Consider the following 14,598-nt stretch of genomic DNA (forward strand, 5'->3'; position numbering starts at 1 on the left):
ATGGTAACGAATGACAATGGACAGGAAAAGCAAGTGTCTATAGATTACTGAAAGGAGTAAAGGCTCCAATCTCCTGCTATGACGTAATACCTGAAGCTCTTATTTTTAGAGGTTAAGCTACGATTTGAGGGGGTGTGGCTCCTTTAAAGGCCAGGCGCCGGGAGGCTACTCCTGGAGTCTGCGCAGTGAGGAGGGGGCGGGACCAAACGCGCTCGCCGGTGGGGGCGGGTCTCACGGGGTGGAGTCTGCGCTCCGGGTCGGGCTGCGGCTGCGGCTGCGGCGGCTGCACGTCCAGCTTCTGAGAGAAGGAGGCCGAGGCCTGGGCCAAGCCCGGAGCCGCCGCTTCCCGGAGCCTCCTGGAGCCCCCGCGCCGGCTCAGCCTGGGGGCGGGCTCAGGCCCGGCCCGCCGCCGAACCCAGGACAGAGGCTGCACGTCCGAGGACCAGGCCGGCGCAGCCATGGTGAGGGAACGAGGCCTGCCCGAGCGGCAGCCGCACGCCGCACGCCGCCCTAGCCCCCGCGGCCTGCCCCTCCCTAGCTCTGGTGCCCCCTCTGCCCTCTGCCTTTACCTCATCCGCTTGTTACTGTCCCCCTCGGCGCCCCGCTTCTCCTTTCCCCTGTTCCCCGTCCACCTGCTGGGGTGACATCCCCCCCAGCTCTCTCCTCGGTGACACCCTTTTTTTTAATCACCCCCAGTGACAGCTTCTTTCGCGTTCCCCTTTGCCGCCCCCTCCTCGTCCTTTAACCCGACCTTCCTTTTCTCCTCTGCCATTTTGCTGCTCTTATCTCATTTGGGATCTCTGTACCTCTCTTCTTCCCAATTTTCGTCCTGCTCTTTGCTCTCGCTTCTTACACCCTTTCATTATTTTATCTCCACTGCCCCCTCCTCTCCGTATCCTTTCTCCCCTTCGTCCTCTACGAGCCACATTTCCTCTCCCCCTTAATCGGATGTCCTTTCTCCCCCGCTCTCACAGCTGTCCCCATTTCCTTCTAAGGCTTCAGGGGTCTATGCAGGAACAATTTGAGGGCGATTGCTTCCCAGGAACAGTGGGGCGGGCAGATAGGGATTTGTAAGCTTTCTTCTTTATCTTTTTTGTAGACGGGAAGGGAGATGGGAAGTATTGGTGAAAGCCTGGACTCCGTATTGCCTAGTGTTATTGCAAAACCTGGGTGATAGTGTGTTTTGGACTGAAGCATGGGGTGACGGCCAGCATCCGTCCTATGACCTTTTGAGATATCTAGCCTTTGACAAATAATTAAACGTGCTTTGAAACGTATTTTTATTTTGAGCGCCTTTTAATGTGGAGGTACATACAGCTAGGGAAATTTTTTAAAAATCTGTACTTGCAGGCTTAACCATTACTTAGAACAAACGGTTTGTTTTTGTTTGGAGACAGAGACCAGGGCATCTGATGACTGAAAATCAGGTTGGCGGTCAGATTGTGCCAGTCTTCTTTAATACCTACCAATACCATCGTTTGTTTTGCTCTCCCTGCCTTTAGTTGAGAGACCCTTATATTTGCAAATTTTCTCCTTCTTGTTTCAAAATAAGTTGAAGCTTCAGTTGGTTTTTCAAAGAGTGGGGTTACACATGGTTTGCAGTGTATTTAATAAACACATTGCTGATCATATCAAAAATCTAAATTTTGGTCTCTGGGAGGAGAAAGATATTCTGGTTAAAACCAAGTCCTGGTAATCATGTTCTAGGAGGTTAGTCAGTTTTTATTTTTACCCCATTCATTTTTTTAGGAAAGAGGTTTGTTGTAGAATCTTTTAATCTGTGAACTTTGTCTAACTGACTGCATTGTTAGGTGGTTCTTCTGTGTCTGCCTCCACAACAACTCTTCACATACACAGTCTATCACACTGCCTTTGTGTGGTAACCTGCTTCTCCTCCTGAAATGTGGGGTTTTTCTAGGCAGCAATTGTGCCTACTTATTCCTCTTATTCCCAGTGCCCAGGCCATGTACATGCTTGAATGATTCATTTTGTATTCTCATATGATCTTAAACTGAAATTTGAGACAATTAGGGAACTACATGGAAGAGTGAGTTGGAGAATTTTATTTTTGGTACAAAAAGTAAATTTAGTAAGATGTGATGATTTCTTTAGAATAAAGTAAGCTGTTCTGCCTAAGACACCAAATTTCTAGGTTTTTGGAAGCATTGGCTATCCCTCTGAGAATAAATGTATGAGTAGAGAGGGAGAAAATTTAAACTCTTTCCGGGTATTTAGGATCCAAAGGTGTCATTTGAGCTGTGCCAGAAAGATGAATATGATTTATATAGATCATTTTGGAAAGGCAAAGACTGCTTTGTTGTGAATATGAGTAGAAAGTAATTGAGGTGTATTGTAGGTAACAGATTACCTTTATTTAGCATGGAGAGATGAGGAAAAGAGAATGTATAGTAGGAAATGTGACTAGAAAGATACATTACGTATGACTATAACTTCGACTTTGCCTGCAGCTAACTTGATTTTCTTCACTTGTTAAAACACATACCTGCAGAGTAAGAGTGTATGTCTGGGAGAAGTGAAGAGAATGCAAAGTATTAGCTTATTATGAGTTGAGAATTACGTAGAGGCTACTTGTTTTCTACTTCCATCTGCAATATATGTAGTAGGCACTCAGTAAATAGAGTTAAACATTATTATAAAGCTTTGTATTTTAGTTTTCAAAATTTTCATTGTTATGTTGTGTTTTGAATACTTAAGATATCTAAAACAAGGATTCTCAGACTTTACCATAAGTCAGAATCAGCTGGAGGTTTGTGCCACCACTTCCTGAGTTTGATTGGGTTAGAGTAAGGCCTCATAGTTTGCATTTTTGTGTTTCTAACAAGTACTCATGTTATTTTGATGTTCCTGTTCTGTGACGAACACTATGAGAACCACAGCTTTAAGATGTAGTTCTAACTTTTTATTTTATTTTATTTTATTTTTTGAGTGCCATTGACTGTTGGCACTGGGGATATTACAAATAATAATAGATATGATCCTTGCCTTTTTATATATTGTATTTGTGGACAATCTAAACATTAAGCAAAAAGAGTAATTTTAAATGCAAAGTGTACATGGGCCTGTGCATGGTTCAGTTGTTTAGCCTTTAGCTCAGGTTATGATCCCCAGGTCCTAGGATCAAGCTCCACATTGGGCTCCCTGCTCAGCAGGAAGCCTGCTTCTCCCTCCCCCTGCTTGTGTTCCCTCTCTCACTGTGTCCCTCTCTGTCAAATAAATAAATAAAATCTTAAAAAATAATTTAAAAAAATGCAAAGTGTGCTAAGAAAGGAAAAGTTGTGGGATCATTGTATGGGATAGTCACAGCTGGCTTCTCAGGATTTTACTTTTAGGAAGAAAACTGAAAGATTAAATTATAGGAGTTGGATTGTGGAAAACCAGATAATAGAATGGCACAGTGAATGATCTGTGGTGGTACCTGTCTTTAGCCTGCTTAACTCTCTGTATCCTGGAGTTAGTTCTCAAGGAACTCAGGGAAACCTCATCTGCCTTGCATACCCCTCAAAAAAACCCCTAAGTTACACCCTGTCTATTATGTATCCCTCTTTCATAGAATATATATCAATTATAATTATAACGAGAAGCAGCCACATGTGCTAAAAAGAAAGAAATCAGGGTAGAATATAAAGTGACATTGTATAGTTAACCCTTGAACATTGCCAGGGTTAGGAGCATCAACCCCTGTCCCAGTATAACTTTTACATCCTCAAAAACTTAACTACTGATAGCCTACTGTCGACTGGAAGCCTTACCAATAACAAATAGTCAGTTAATGCTTACTTTGTATGTTGTATGTATTATAAACTGTATTCTTATAAGATAGAGAAAAAATGTTACTAAAAAAACATAAGGAAGAGAAAATACATTTACAGTACTTTACTGTAAAAAATCTGTGTATAAGTGGACCCACACATTTCAGACCTGTCCTGTTTAAGGGTCAAAGGTATATGAGTGTGTGGCAACTATTTTAGATAGTATGGTTAGGCTAATATTTATTGAAGATGGTTGTGTATTTTCAGAGCTGTTTTAAGTGCTTTATATATTTTAATGCTCATAGCAACCCAATGAGAAAAAATACTAGCTCTGTGAAGTAGAGACCATGTTTGTTTGGCTCACCATTTTATCTTTTAACACTTACATAATACCTGGTGCATTATAAATGCTCAATAAATATTTGTTAAATGACTTTGGGGATGATCAGAAAGTCAGGGAGGCATTGTTGAAAAAGGGACATCTGAATTGGAGGTTGTAGCAAGTGGAGTTTTATTGGTTAAGAGTTTGGGAAGGAAGACCATTCTAGGCAAAGGGACCAGCTTGAGCATAAAAACTGGGACCAAAGCAGGCATGATGTGCTCTAGGATCGAGGGTACAGGAAAAGATGAGACTAGGTGAGCCTAGGGTCAGATCATGGAGGACCTTGAGTTATAGGCTTATGAGTTTGGCCTCATTGGAAAGACCCAGACTACCTTCTTGTGTGAAGGAATATCATAATTAAGAGATTTTGAAGGTTATCTAAATCAGTATGAAACCTGTTTTGGTATGTGAAGAGCTATTGCAGTACTCTAGCTGAAAATAAGTGTGTGTGAACGTTCACCCTAGGCTTATTATGGTAGTGGTGATTTAAACTAGAGGAGGAAGAATAAAAGGAAATAAAATACAAAGTTAGAGTGGTGCCAGAGTACACTACTTTTTGGCAAAGTGTATTTTCCATAGAGGCATTACTATGGAGTTGTGGAAGCACAGAATCACTAACAGCTTTGCAGTTTTGCTCACTGGGCTTTAGTTCTCATATATGTTGCTGTTAGGGATTTATGAAAATATTAAAGTATATTTACTATATACTTTATAAATATAAAGTATATTTACTATACCAAAGTCCTTTATTTACAAATAGTAGGTCTCCCAAAGATCATATATTAGGTCCTGTAAAAAGAGTCAGCGCTTCCCAACTTTTTTTTTTTAATAGATTTTGTGTGGTATAAGGAATAATTTTAAGTAAAATGTACTTAGTTTTTAAATTACTTACATAGTTCACTAATATATTGAACAAAATATATTAAAAGAAGTTTTAGCCTTTTCCTGTTTAACAAATGACACATTAATGTAAGAGAAAGCATTATTTGTCATATTTTCAAATGAGTATATGTTACAATGTAGATTGAAATTATGTTTATGGCATCAAAATAAATAAGAACTGACTTTTTAACTTTAAATTTGGAACTCTTGCATTTTTGTACTTAAAAGAATCAGAAGGTTTTTATAATTGTTCTTTTTTATTTCTAAATGACAAAAGGAATGGTTTCATGCTGCTACTTGCAAGCCTATGTCCACAAATAAAATATTGAAAGTATATGTAGTTCATTTCCAATAAATGAAAAGTCATATTGGATATAATTATCACCGCATTTCCTCTTTATTTTTTTAATATTTAATTTATTTGACAGAGCTCACAAGTAGGCAGAGAAATGGGGCGGGTGGGGAAGCAGGCTCCCTGCTGAGCAGAGAGCCCAATGCAGGGCTCGATCCCAGGACCCTGAGATCATGACCTGAGCCTAAGGCAGAGGCTTAACCCACTGAGCCACCCAGTGGGTTTTGTTTTGTTTTGTTTTTAACTTTTTATTTTAATTCCAGTTAGTTAACATACAGTGTTAGGCTAGTTTTAGGTGTACAGTGGAGTGATGCAGCAGTTCCCGTGTATCACCTGACACTCATCACGCCAAGTGTGATACATCACCTGTTTAACTCCTACCCCATCCCCTCTGGTAGCCATCAGAATGTTCTCTGCAATTAAAAGTCTGTTTCTTGCTTTGACACTCTGTTTTTTTTTACTTTGCTTTTTTGTTTTGTTTCTTAAATTCCACGAGTGAAATTTGATACTCCTCTTTCTCTGTCCAAATTATTTTATTTAGCATTATGTTCTGTACTTCCATCCACATCATTGTAAATGGCAAGATTTCATTCTTTTTTTTATGGCTGAATAGTATTCCAGTGTGTGTGTGTGTGTGTGTGTGTGTGTGTGTGTGTGTGCGTGTGCGTGTGCGCGCGCTCACGGGCACATCTGTACGCACGCACACATGTATCTATATCACATCTTCTTTATCAGTTCATCAATTGATGGACACTTGGGCTGCTGCCATGTCTTGACTATTGTAAATAATGATACTGTAAATGTAGGGGGTGCATGTATCCCTTTGAATTAATGTTTTTGTGTTCTTTGGATAAATACCCAGTAGTGTGTTAGCTGGATCACAGAGTAGTTCTATTTTTAACTTTTAAAATGATACTGCACTCTCAATTTTAACGGCATTGAAAATAGTGTATGTTTCAAAATTTTATTGTATATAGAGCATACTTGGGCGTGTGTGTGAATTAGTGGACTCTACCATACTTAAGGAGCCTGCAGTTTGGGTCCAGTTAGTTTATAGTGGTCTTACAGGGTTGCTAGGGCCACACAGGTTGTACTGCACAACTCAGGTGGCAGCCATGTATGTAGACAGCAATGGATCTACAAAGGTCTGTATCCTATGTACTTGGCAGTGTCTAGCACATAGTACGGGCTCAGCAAATAGTTGCTAAATGAAGGTGTTTTGCACAGTATACTAGGACCCTTATCTAGTCTTTTAATCTAATAATCTAATCAGTTTATGCGAGAAGTCTTTGCATTTTATGTTCAGTAATACTGAGCACACATTATTAGTTTTTTGTGCCTCTAAGTTTTGCTTCTACTGTTCCTTCTATCTAGAATGCTCTCTCCCTTCTTAACTTTTTGACTATTAAACCTTCAGTGTCCCTTTAAGGCCTATCTCCTTTGCAGAGCCTTCAGTTAACCTTCAGGCAGCCTTGGATTACTCCTTTCTATATGCCTCTCCTGTACTTGGTTTTCTTAGTTAAGGAAGATGGATGGCTCTCCAGATTGTGAGTTCTCTGAGAACAAGGACAGTTTTTTCAACTTTATTTTTTAAACACTTAGCATAATGCCTAAGACATAGTAAGTAGGTAAATATTTGTTCAGTAGAAGAGTGTGTGCACTTTGTAGAGAATCTGATCAGGTAATGTTGACTGAGATGTGAATCATGAAAGATGGAAAGAAAGATGAATACTCTCTGCAGGTCCCCTGAGGGGAAAAGGAGGTTTGGTGGGCAAGAAATGTTGGATCAGATAATTTTTCTCTTACTAGCCCAAGTGATACTTTAGACCTGGGATATATGTATGTTTCTGTCTAGAAAAGTTCAGCAGGAACAATTGGGGGAGGAAGCCAAATGATTTCCAGATGAATTGCTAAGCAATGTCATTGTATAAACACTTCAAAATTATTTGTCTATAATTTGTGCAGATGTCCTTCCAGAGAATAGAATATTTAAACACAGGTAGTAAAGAGAATAATTTATTCGTAAATCTAGAGGGGTGGTTAAATATTTAAACATTTTGTTGGCTCTGTATAAAGATCATCTGTTTTTTTCTTTTTTCCTATATAGTTCTCCCTTGTACGAACATTTTTCTTAGCTCTCCAGCATTTTAATGCCTATGCAATGTCATATTCTCCTTTTCTAAGGACATTTTTAAAGTTTGAATGTTCTTGGTTATATAATATCAGTTTTTTTTCTTTTCATAGAACTTGTAACCTTTTGGCCAATCAGTTCACCTCTCTATGCCTCCATTTAAGCATCTCTAAAATGAAAAAGTTATATTAAGTCTTCTCTGTGATCCCTTTCACCTCTTAAGATTCTAGCAAGTCAAAACTAAATTATTATAGTAGATACATTCTATTAGCTCTAGCACTGTGGGATCAGGGCACTTGAGCTCTTACCTCCGTGAGTATATTACCCAACTTTTCATACCAAAAAATTTTGGTTTTGTTAATATTTGCATAGTACTTTAATATTTTAAAGTCATTTTTTGTGTACACATCCCATTTATTTTTCATCACCATTTTGTGAAGTAGTCAAGATAGAAGTTTAGCATCAGTTTTACAAATAAGAAAACTGAGAAGTTAATTTATTTTCCTAAGATCACACAGTTAGTAAGTGGCAGAGCCAGCACTGACTGCAGGCCCAGTGTTCTTTCCATTATTAACCTGGCTTCTCTGTTTACCATATTGTATTTCAAAACTCATGCTAGTAGTTAAGAGAAAAATAATGCTGAAATATCTCCTTGAGTTCATGAATCCTATATCTGCTCATATGCTTAGTGATTACTGACCTGAATTTTTGTTTTGTTTCTTAGATTTTTTATTACATGAGCTAAGGTGGAAAGGAAGGGGATTTATTTACCTTTCCAGGCCTTTATCTTTTTTTAGATAGAATTCTAACTTCTTGCCCTTTAGCATATAGCTATTGGCCACACTGACCAGGCCTTGAAGTGATACACGCAAGCTCACCTTATCTATGTTTTTGTCTGGCATATAGGGAATTTTAAGGAATAGTTGATGATTTTAAAAAAAGAAAAATAAATCCCCATAATCCATTTCAAATGGTTTGATATATCTGTACCCTTGAACACAATATATCTGTGCGCTTGGTATACCTTCTTCACCTTCTTCCTCATTTGTAAAATGATTGTATTTGGGGAAGGAGAAGATGAAGGGTTTATAGCATATCTATGGTTATCTTAGATGTTTATTGCTAGAAGTCTGACTTGGTTGAATCAGTAGTAGAAAATACAAAAAGCAAAACAAAACACCAAAAACCCCCCAAATCCAAAACTAATAAACTAAGAAGAGGTTTCCCATGGAGTACTACTAAAATGAGTGGTCAAAGATTGTCCAGTATCTGAAGTTTCTTATACCTGTGAACTCATGACACTTGTCTGCCTTTCATTCCCATGCTTTAATTTCAGGGTTAGACATATGACTTGATATTTCCCTATGGACACATAGTCTTTTTATCTAGGGGCAAAAGTATTTTAAATACACCTAACAATAGATTTGTGCCTGATTCTTCATTTGTTCAGGCAATAAACATTTAGTGCCCACTGTGTAGAAGGCATTATTTTAGGCTCTGGGAATATAGCAGTGAACAAAATACAGTTTTGTTCTATACAGTTTATATTCTATAATAATGGGTAGTATTTACTGAGCAGTTAATATATCAGTCAGTGTTCTATGTATCTTGTGCTTAGAATGTATTTAATTCTGATAATGACCCTATGATGTAAATACTGTCATTGTCTGCATTTTACAGACCATAAAACTGAGGTGCAGAGAGATAGGTACTTTGCCCAAGATTACATCATTTTGTAAGTAGGAGAGCTGGCACTTTAAACTAGGCAGGCTGACTCCCAAATCATCACTTTTCAGAGCAATATTATACAATCCTTCAGAGAGATGTCAATGAACTGTTTTCAAACATAAAATGATCAACTTTGTAATCTTTGTAGTCACTGGTTTCTGGCCCAATCTTAAGGAAAAAAAATCATCCAGCTATACAAAAAAAAAAAAAAGAAGAAGAAGAAGAAGAAGAGGAGCACTATCAGAGCCATTTCTCTTCTCTTGGAGAATTTGTCAGGTTCTGGAGCATTTCAGGTAGGAAATGAGATTTTGAGCCTGATTCACACGAGTTAGAACTGAGACATCTATAAAAAGCCAGGATCCTAAAATGTCTACACCCTTTCTGAAAAGGTAGACTAAAAAATGTCTGCCCGATGGTATAGGGAGACAAAGAAGCTTATTTGTTTTGATATGGACTCTTCTGAGAATTTACAGTCATAAACCTGCTGTCCTATGTGTCTGTTAAATTTATATTACTAGTGTGAGATCATTGCTAGTAGGAAGGGAATATTTACTGAATAATTATCAGGCATTGTGCTACAGGTTTTAAACACTTTCTCACTTCATCCTAACAATAGCATCATGAGGTAAGTGCCAATATTATCCCCATTCTACCAAGGACAGAACTGAGGGTCAGAGAAGCTAGGTAATTTGTAGTGTAACACCACCTAGAATTCAAATCTAGGTCCAGTATTCTTCCTACTAACCACAGTGCCTCTGGAAAAGGCACTTCATTTTTGTAACTTAGTTCCTTATCTGTAAAATGAAATTTGTAATATTTCTCCTTTCACAAGATTATTTTATCAAATGAAATAAAGGATGTGATGTTGCTTTGTTTATTGTAAGACACTGTTACCAGCGTCATCCATAAAGTGTATTTTTTCCTAATAATTAACCAGAAGACCTCAATATTCAGTGATCCTGAAACCTACAAGGTCTATCTTGAGGAATTAAGGCAATTTTAATATTTTTATACCAGATTTTTCCTGAAGTAGTGTCAATAGAAGAAATGAAATCAATTTTCAGACAAGTTATAATCTAGTAATTTACTAGTTCATTCAAGAAGTAATTTATTAGGTACATTTTTGGGGGCTTCAGTTCCAAGTGTAAAAGATGCCTGATCTCCTTTTTTTTTTTGGTCATGCCAGCAGCAGTGGAAGCCCTAGTCCCTTCCAATAGTAGACTACAGTTGTGATATATAGACAATTCCTAGTGTCCCCCACCTCCCTACTTGGTAGAAATGGATGGGCTACTGCTTAGATAATTGAAATGCTGCTTTACCATGACCCTGGCAGTAACCGATGAAGCTTTTAAAACTATAAAACAATCCAACCTATAAAATAGATAACTAAGTCATGGGGGAGTGACTGAGAATGCTTCTAGCTTGAGTGTTGTATAGATGACTAAATACTTTAAGGAAAGAGCATATAAGAAAGCAAAAAAAAAAAAAGATTAAGGATGATTAAAAGAAAGCCACGAGAAGGTTTAGAAAGAGCTAATGAGTCCATATGAGATTCCTCAAAGACAGACCCTGTGGCCTCCAGAATCTCTCTGTAATGAGGTTTCTCTTTCAGTTAATTACCAGGAAGAATACACTTTATGGATGTCCCTTGTAACAGTGTCTTAGAGCAAACAGAGCATATTCTTATCGTTTATTTGATACAATAACCTTATGAAGTGAAAGGAAAACTATTACAAATATCATTTTATGTATAAGGAAGCTGAGGCACAAAAATGAAATGGCTTTTACAGAGACATTGTAGTTAGAAGGAATTCTGGAGCTAGGATTTTAATGCGTGATAGATAAGGAGGGATCTTTTTTGTGAAGGAAGGGATCCTGTTGTGTGGAAGGTGTGGAACTGGGTTCTGAAGAAAGGAAAGCAGTTCAAAAAGATGTACTGCTTATACCAGTGTGTCTTTTCTGAAGAGAGGGAAAGAGAGCTAATATCTCAGACATTTTCTGGCTATTAGGAAGTAGTCAAGTGGAAAAAGCTGTTTTGAGGAGCTGTTCTTTTTTTTGCCCTCTCTCCATTATCTCCTACCCCTCACTGTACCATGTTCTTATAAAAAGCAGTGTTTAAAAAGTAGGGAATCTGCTTATAGGTAGTTCATTTATTCACATACTCAGTAGACACTGATCATTTGCTCTGTACCAGAGGAGGGGACACAAAAATGGATAAGGCTCAGGTCTTTTTTTTTTTTTTTTTTTAGATTTTATTTATTTATTTGACAGAGATCACAAGTAGGCAGAGAGGCAGGCAGAGAGAGAGAGAGAGAGAGGAGGAGGAAACAGGCTCTCCGGGGCTCAATCCCAGGACCCTGGGATCATGACCCGAGCCAAAGGCAGAGGCTTTAACCCACGGAGCCACCCAGGGGCCCCAAGGCTCAGGTCTTAACTCTAGTTGTTTTAATATGTGAGACATTGAGTTCCTCTGATAGATGATGAACTGTTCTAAAAATCCTTTCCTGACTCCTAGGGGCTTATAAATGATGTAGTTCCTCAGACATTAATTTTTATGTACTAAAGGCCCCATACTGGAGGACTACTTACTTAGTAAGTATTACTGCAGTTTAGTAGTCATAAAGTTAAAGTTAGTGGATTAGGAGTTTACTGAAAGACTCTAGTCTTTTATGAAGAAATCTGACACTTGCAAGTGTTACAAAGCTCCTACTGCATATGTACAAATGGAGCTTTTTGGAATTCCTGTAATTTCTTGGAAGAGAGCTTTGTAATCAGTGCGTCAGCAGTGTTCTTGAGTTGGTAGTTTTTGTATGGTTGCTAGGTTTGAATCTTAATTATGAATTGTCAATTTAACTTCATTATTGGTGTCATTTGTTGTGTTTTATTTGGTTAATCTCGTGTGTGTTGATGTGTATTTGCATTAATAACATTTTTGACATAAAAATTTCCAAATTTAGACTTTGACAATGTATTGTTAATCAAATAGGAAACATTCATTTTCTTATTGTTAAACCAGGTATTTATAAAATTTCCTTATAATGATACTTCATTGTTAACACTCTTTCCATCTGGAATTTGGGAACCAAAGTGGGTAGGCTGTGAAGTTTTTCTGCCCCACTAATTGGGCCACAGGAAAAAAAAAATTTGAGAACTGTTTTTCTTGAATCACAGTCTAAAGGGGGAGACAGCCATGTAAGCAAAAGTAGGTGACTGTAATAGAGCTATATACAAAGTAGTGTGATTATATCTGCCTATGTTTTGGTATATGAGGGACATTATGGAGATGTGGACATAGATACTGGCTCTTGTAGTATGAATAGGAACTTGATAGATGGAAAGGTGCAGAAGGGCATTCTAGAAAGAAGGAAAAGCATATATAAAGGGAACATGGCTACCACTGGTGAACATTACTTTGGTAAACCTCAGGTTCCTAACAGAAATAATTTCTATTCTTCATAACTCACAGAGTCGTCATGATTGTTTTGAAAAAGCTTTATAAATTGAAATGCCAGACAGATGTATATTGATGAAAATTCCTATTTTTTTTTCCCCCAACATCTGGGAGCCTTTTGTGCCTCCCCTAGGTAATGCATGTCAAAACCTTTTCTGAGGGGCACCTGGGTGGCTCAGTGGGTTAAGCCGCTGCCTTCGGCTCAGGTCATGATCTCAGGGTCCCGGGATCGAGTCCCGCATTGGGCTCTCTGCTCAGCGGAGAGCCTGCTTCCTCCTCTCTCTCTCTCTCTCTGCCTGCCTCTCTGCCTACTTGTGATTTCTCTCTGTCAAATAAATAAATAAAATCTTAAAAAAAAAAAAAAAAAAAAAAAAACCTTTTCTGATTTCCTTTCATTCTAGTCATCCTTTTCCTCTGTTTTGTTCCTTCAAGGAGTGCCCTGCTCTATGATATCTAAAGGCAGGTGCAGAGGAGAAGATAGGTGTATAAATTATATGCATAATAGTAGGATACATTCTTTAATTGCTTATGTATAACTGTTTAGGTTGTTTCCTATGTATCTAGTCTATGTATCTAGCAATGTCATAATCCATGCAGCACAATCCCTTGGAGCCAAAAAGTCATTTCAGAATAACTCTTTAAGTCTTTATTTGCAAATTTTAGAACATGTAAAGTAGAACGGAGTTCACAGATATGCTTCTCAAAAATCTCATTTTATTTCTTCTCTGTTTCCCTTTTATATCATAGCTGCTCCTCTGCTTTTCCTCTGCAAATTCTCCCAAGACTCCTTTGCAACCCAGTCCATCATTACCAGATATTTAAACCTCTGGGGAATGTAAGACTGTGTAAGAAAAAGGTATAAGAGCAGTGATGAGAAGTTACATATTTATATGTGTATATATACATAAATGTTTTCATTCAAAATTAAAATGTTACTGAGTCTAATAAAAATGTCTTTTAGTTTGAATACACGTATTGAAAAATATCTTTGATAAAATGACAGTTTCTTGGTTATCTTACAATATTTGGAAAGCAAAAACAGAGGCAGTCTCTTAAGTGGCTGCCTTGGGCTCTGGTCATGATCCCAGGGTTCTGGGATCAAGCCCCACATCAGGCTCCTTGCTCAGCTGGGAGCCTGCTTCTCCCTCTGCTTGCCACCCCCACTGCTTGTGCTTGCTCCCCTGCCCCACCTCAAATAAATAAATAAAATCTTAAAAAAAAAAAAAAAGGCACAGAAACAGCTTTTCTTCATTTTCACTAATTTTTATTTTAGTCTTTTTCCATTTTTAATAATTTGATATGTTCAGAAAGCCATATGAAACATTTGTGTAAGTCATGAAACATAATAAACAAATAGCTAAAAACCTGGCATCCCAACTTAAAAAATAGAACTTGACCACTGCAGTTTTACCCCGTGTGTTTCTCTATGCCATAACCCCCTACCCTTGAGGTATCCTCTGTCCTTTTTTATTTCATCTCTCCCTTGTTCTTCTGTATAGATACACTACAACATATTTAATTTAGGGGCGCCTGGGTGGCTCAGAGGGTTAAGCCTCTGCCTTAGGCTCGGGTCATGGTCTCAGGGTCCTGGGATCGAGCCCTGCATCGGGCTTTCTGCTCGGCAGTGAGCCTGCTTCCCCCTCTCTCTGCCTGTCTCTCTGCCTCTCTACCTACTTGTGATCTCTCTCTCTCTCTGTCAAATAAATAAATAAAATTAAAAAAAAAACATATTTAATTTAGAGGTAACTTTTTAAGCTTCTGAAATGTTTTTCAGGCAATATAATTTCCTATGGCTGTGTAGATGTTTAATTGAAATCCTGCTTCGTATAGTTTTTATTTAGCTTAGTAATATTCTACTCCTAGCATTTTGCCATGTCATTAAAAGTTATTCAGAAACATACA

General features: G+C 38.1%; 1 protein-coding gene across 1 annotated transcript in view; it reads left to right on the forward strand.

Moving 5' to 3' along the window:
* Positions 1 to 221: 221 nt before the first annotated feature.
* ZYG11B (zyg-11 family member B, cell cycle regulator) overlaps positions 222 to 14,598 on the forward strand; it is a 90,552-nt gene continuing 76,175 nt past the window's right edge. The window contains exon 1 of the mRNA XM_059374760.1: positions 222 to 461. Within this exon, the coding sequence (XP_059230743.1) occupies positions 459 to 461 (3 nt within the window). The 5' untranslated portion in view covers positions 222 to 458. The remainder of the gene's footprint in view (positions 462 to 14,598) is intronic.

The sequence above is a fragment of the Mustela nigripes genome, chromosome 14, assembly GCF_022355385.1.
Source record: "Mustela nigripes isolate SB6536 chromosome 14, MUSNIG.SB6536, whole genome shotgun sequence".
Taxonomy (NCBI): Eukaryota; Metazoa; Chordata; class Mammalia; order Carnivora; family Mustelidae; genus Mustela; species Mustela nigripes.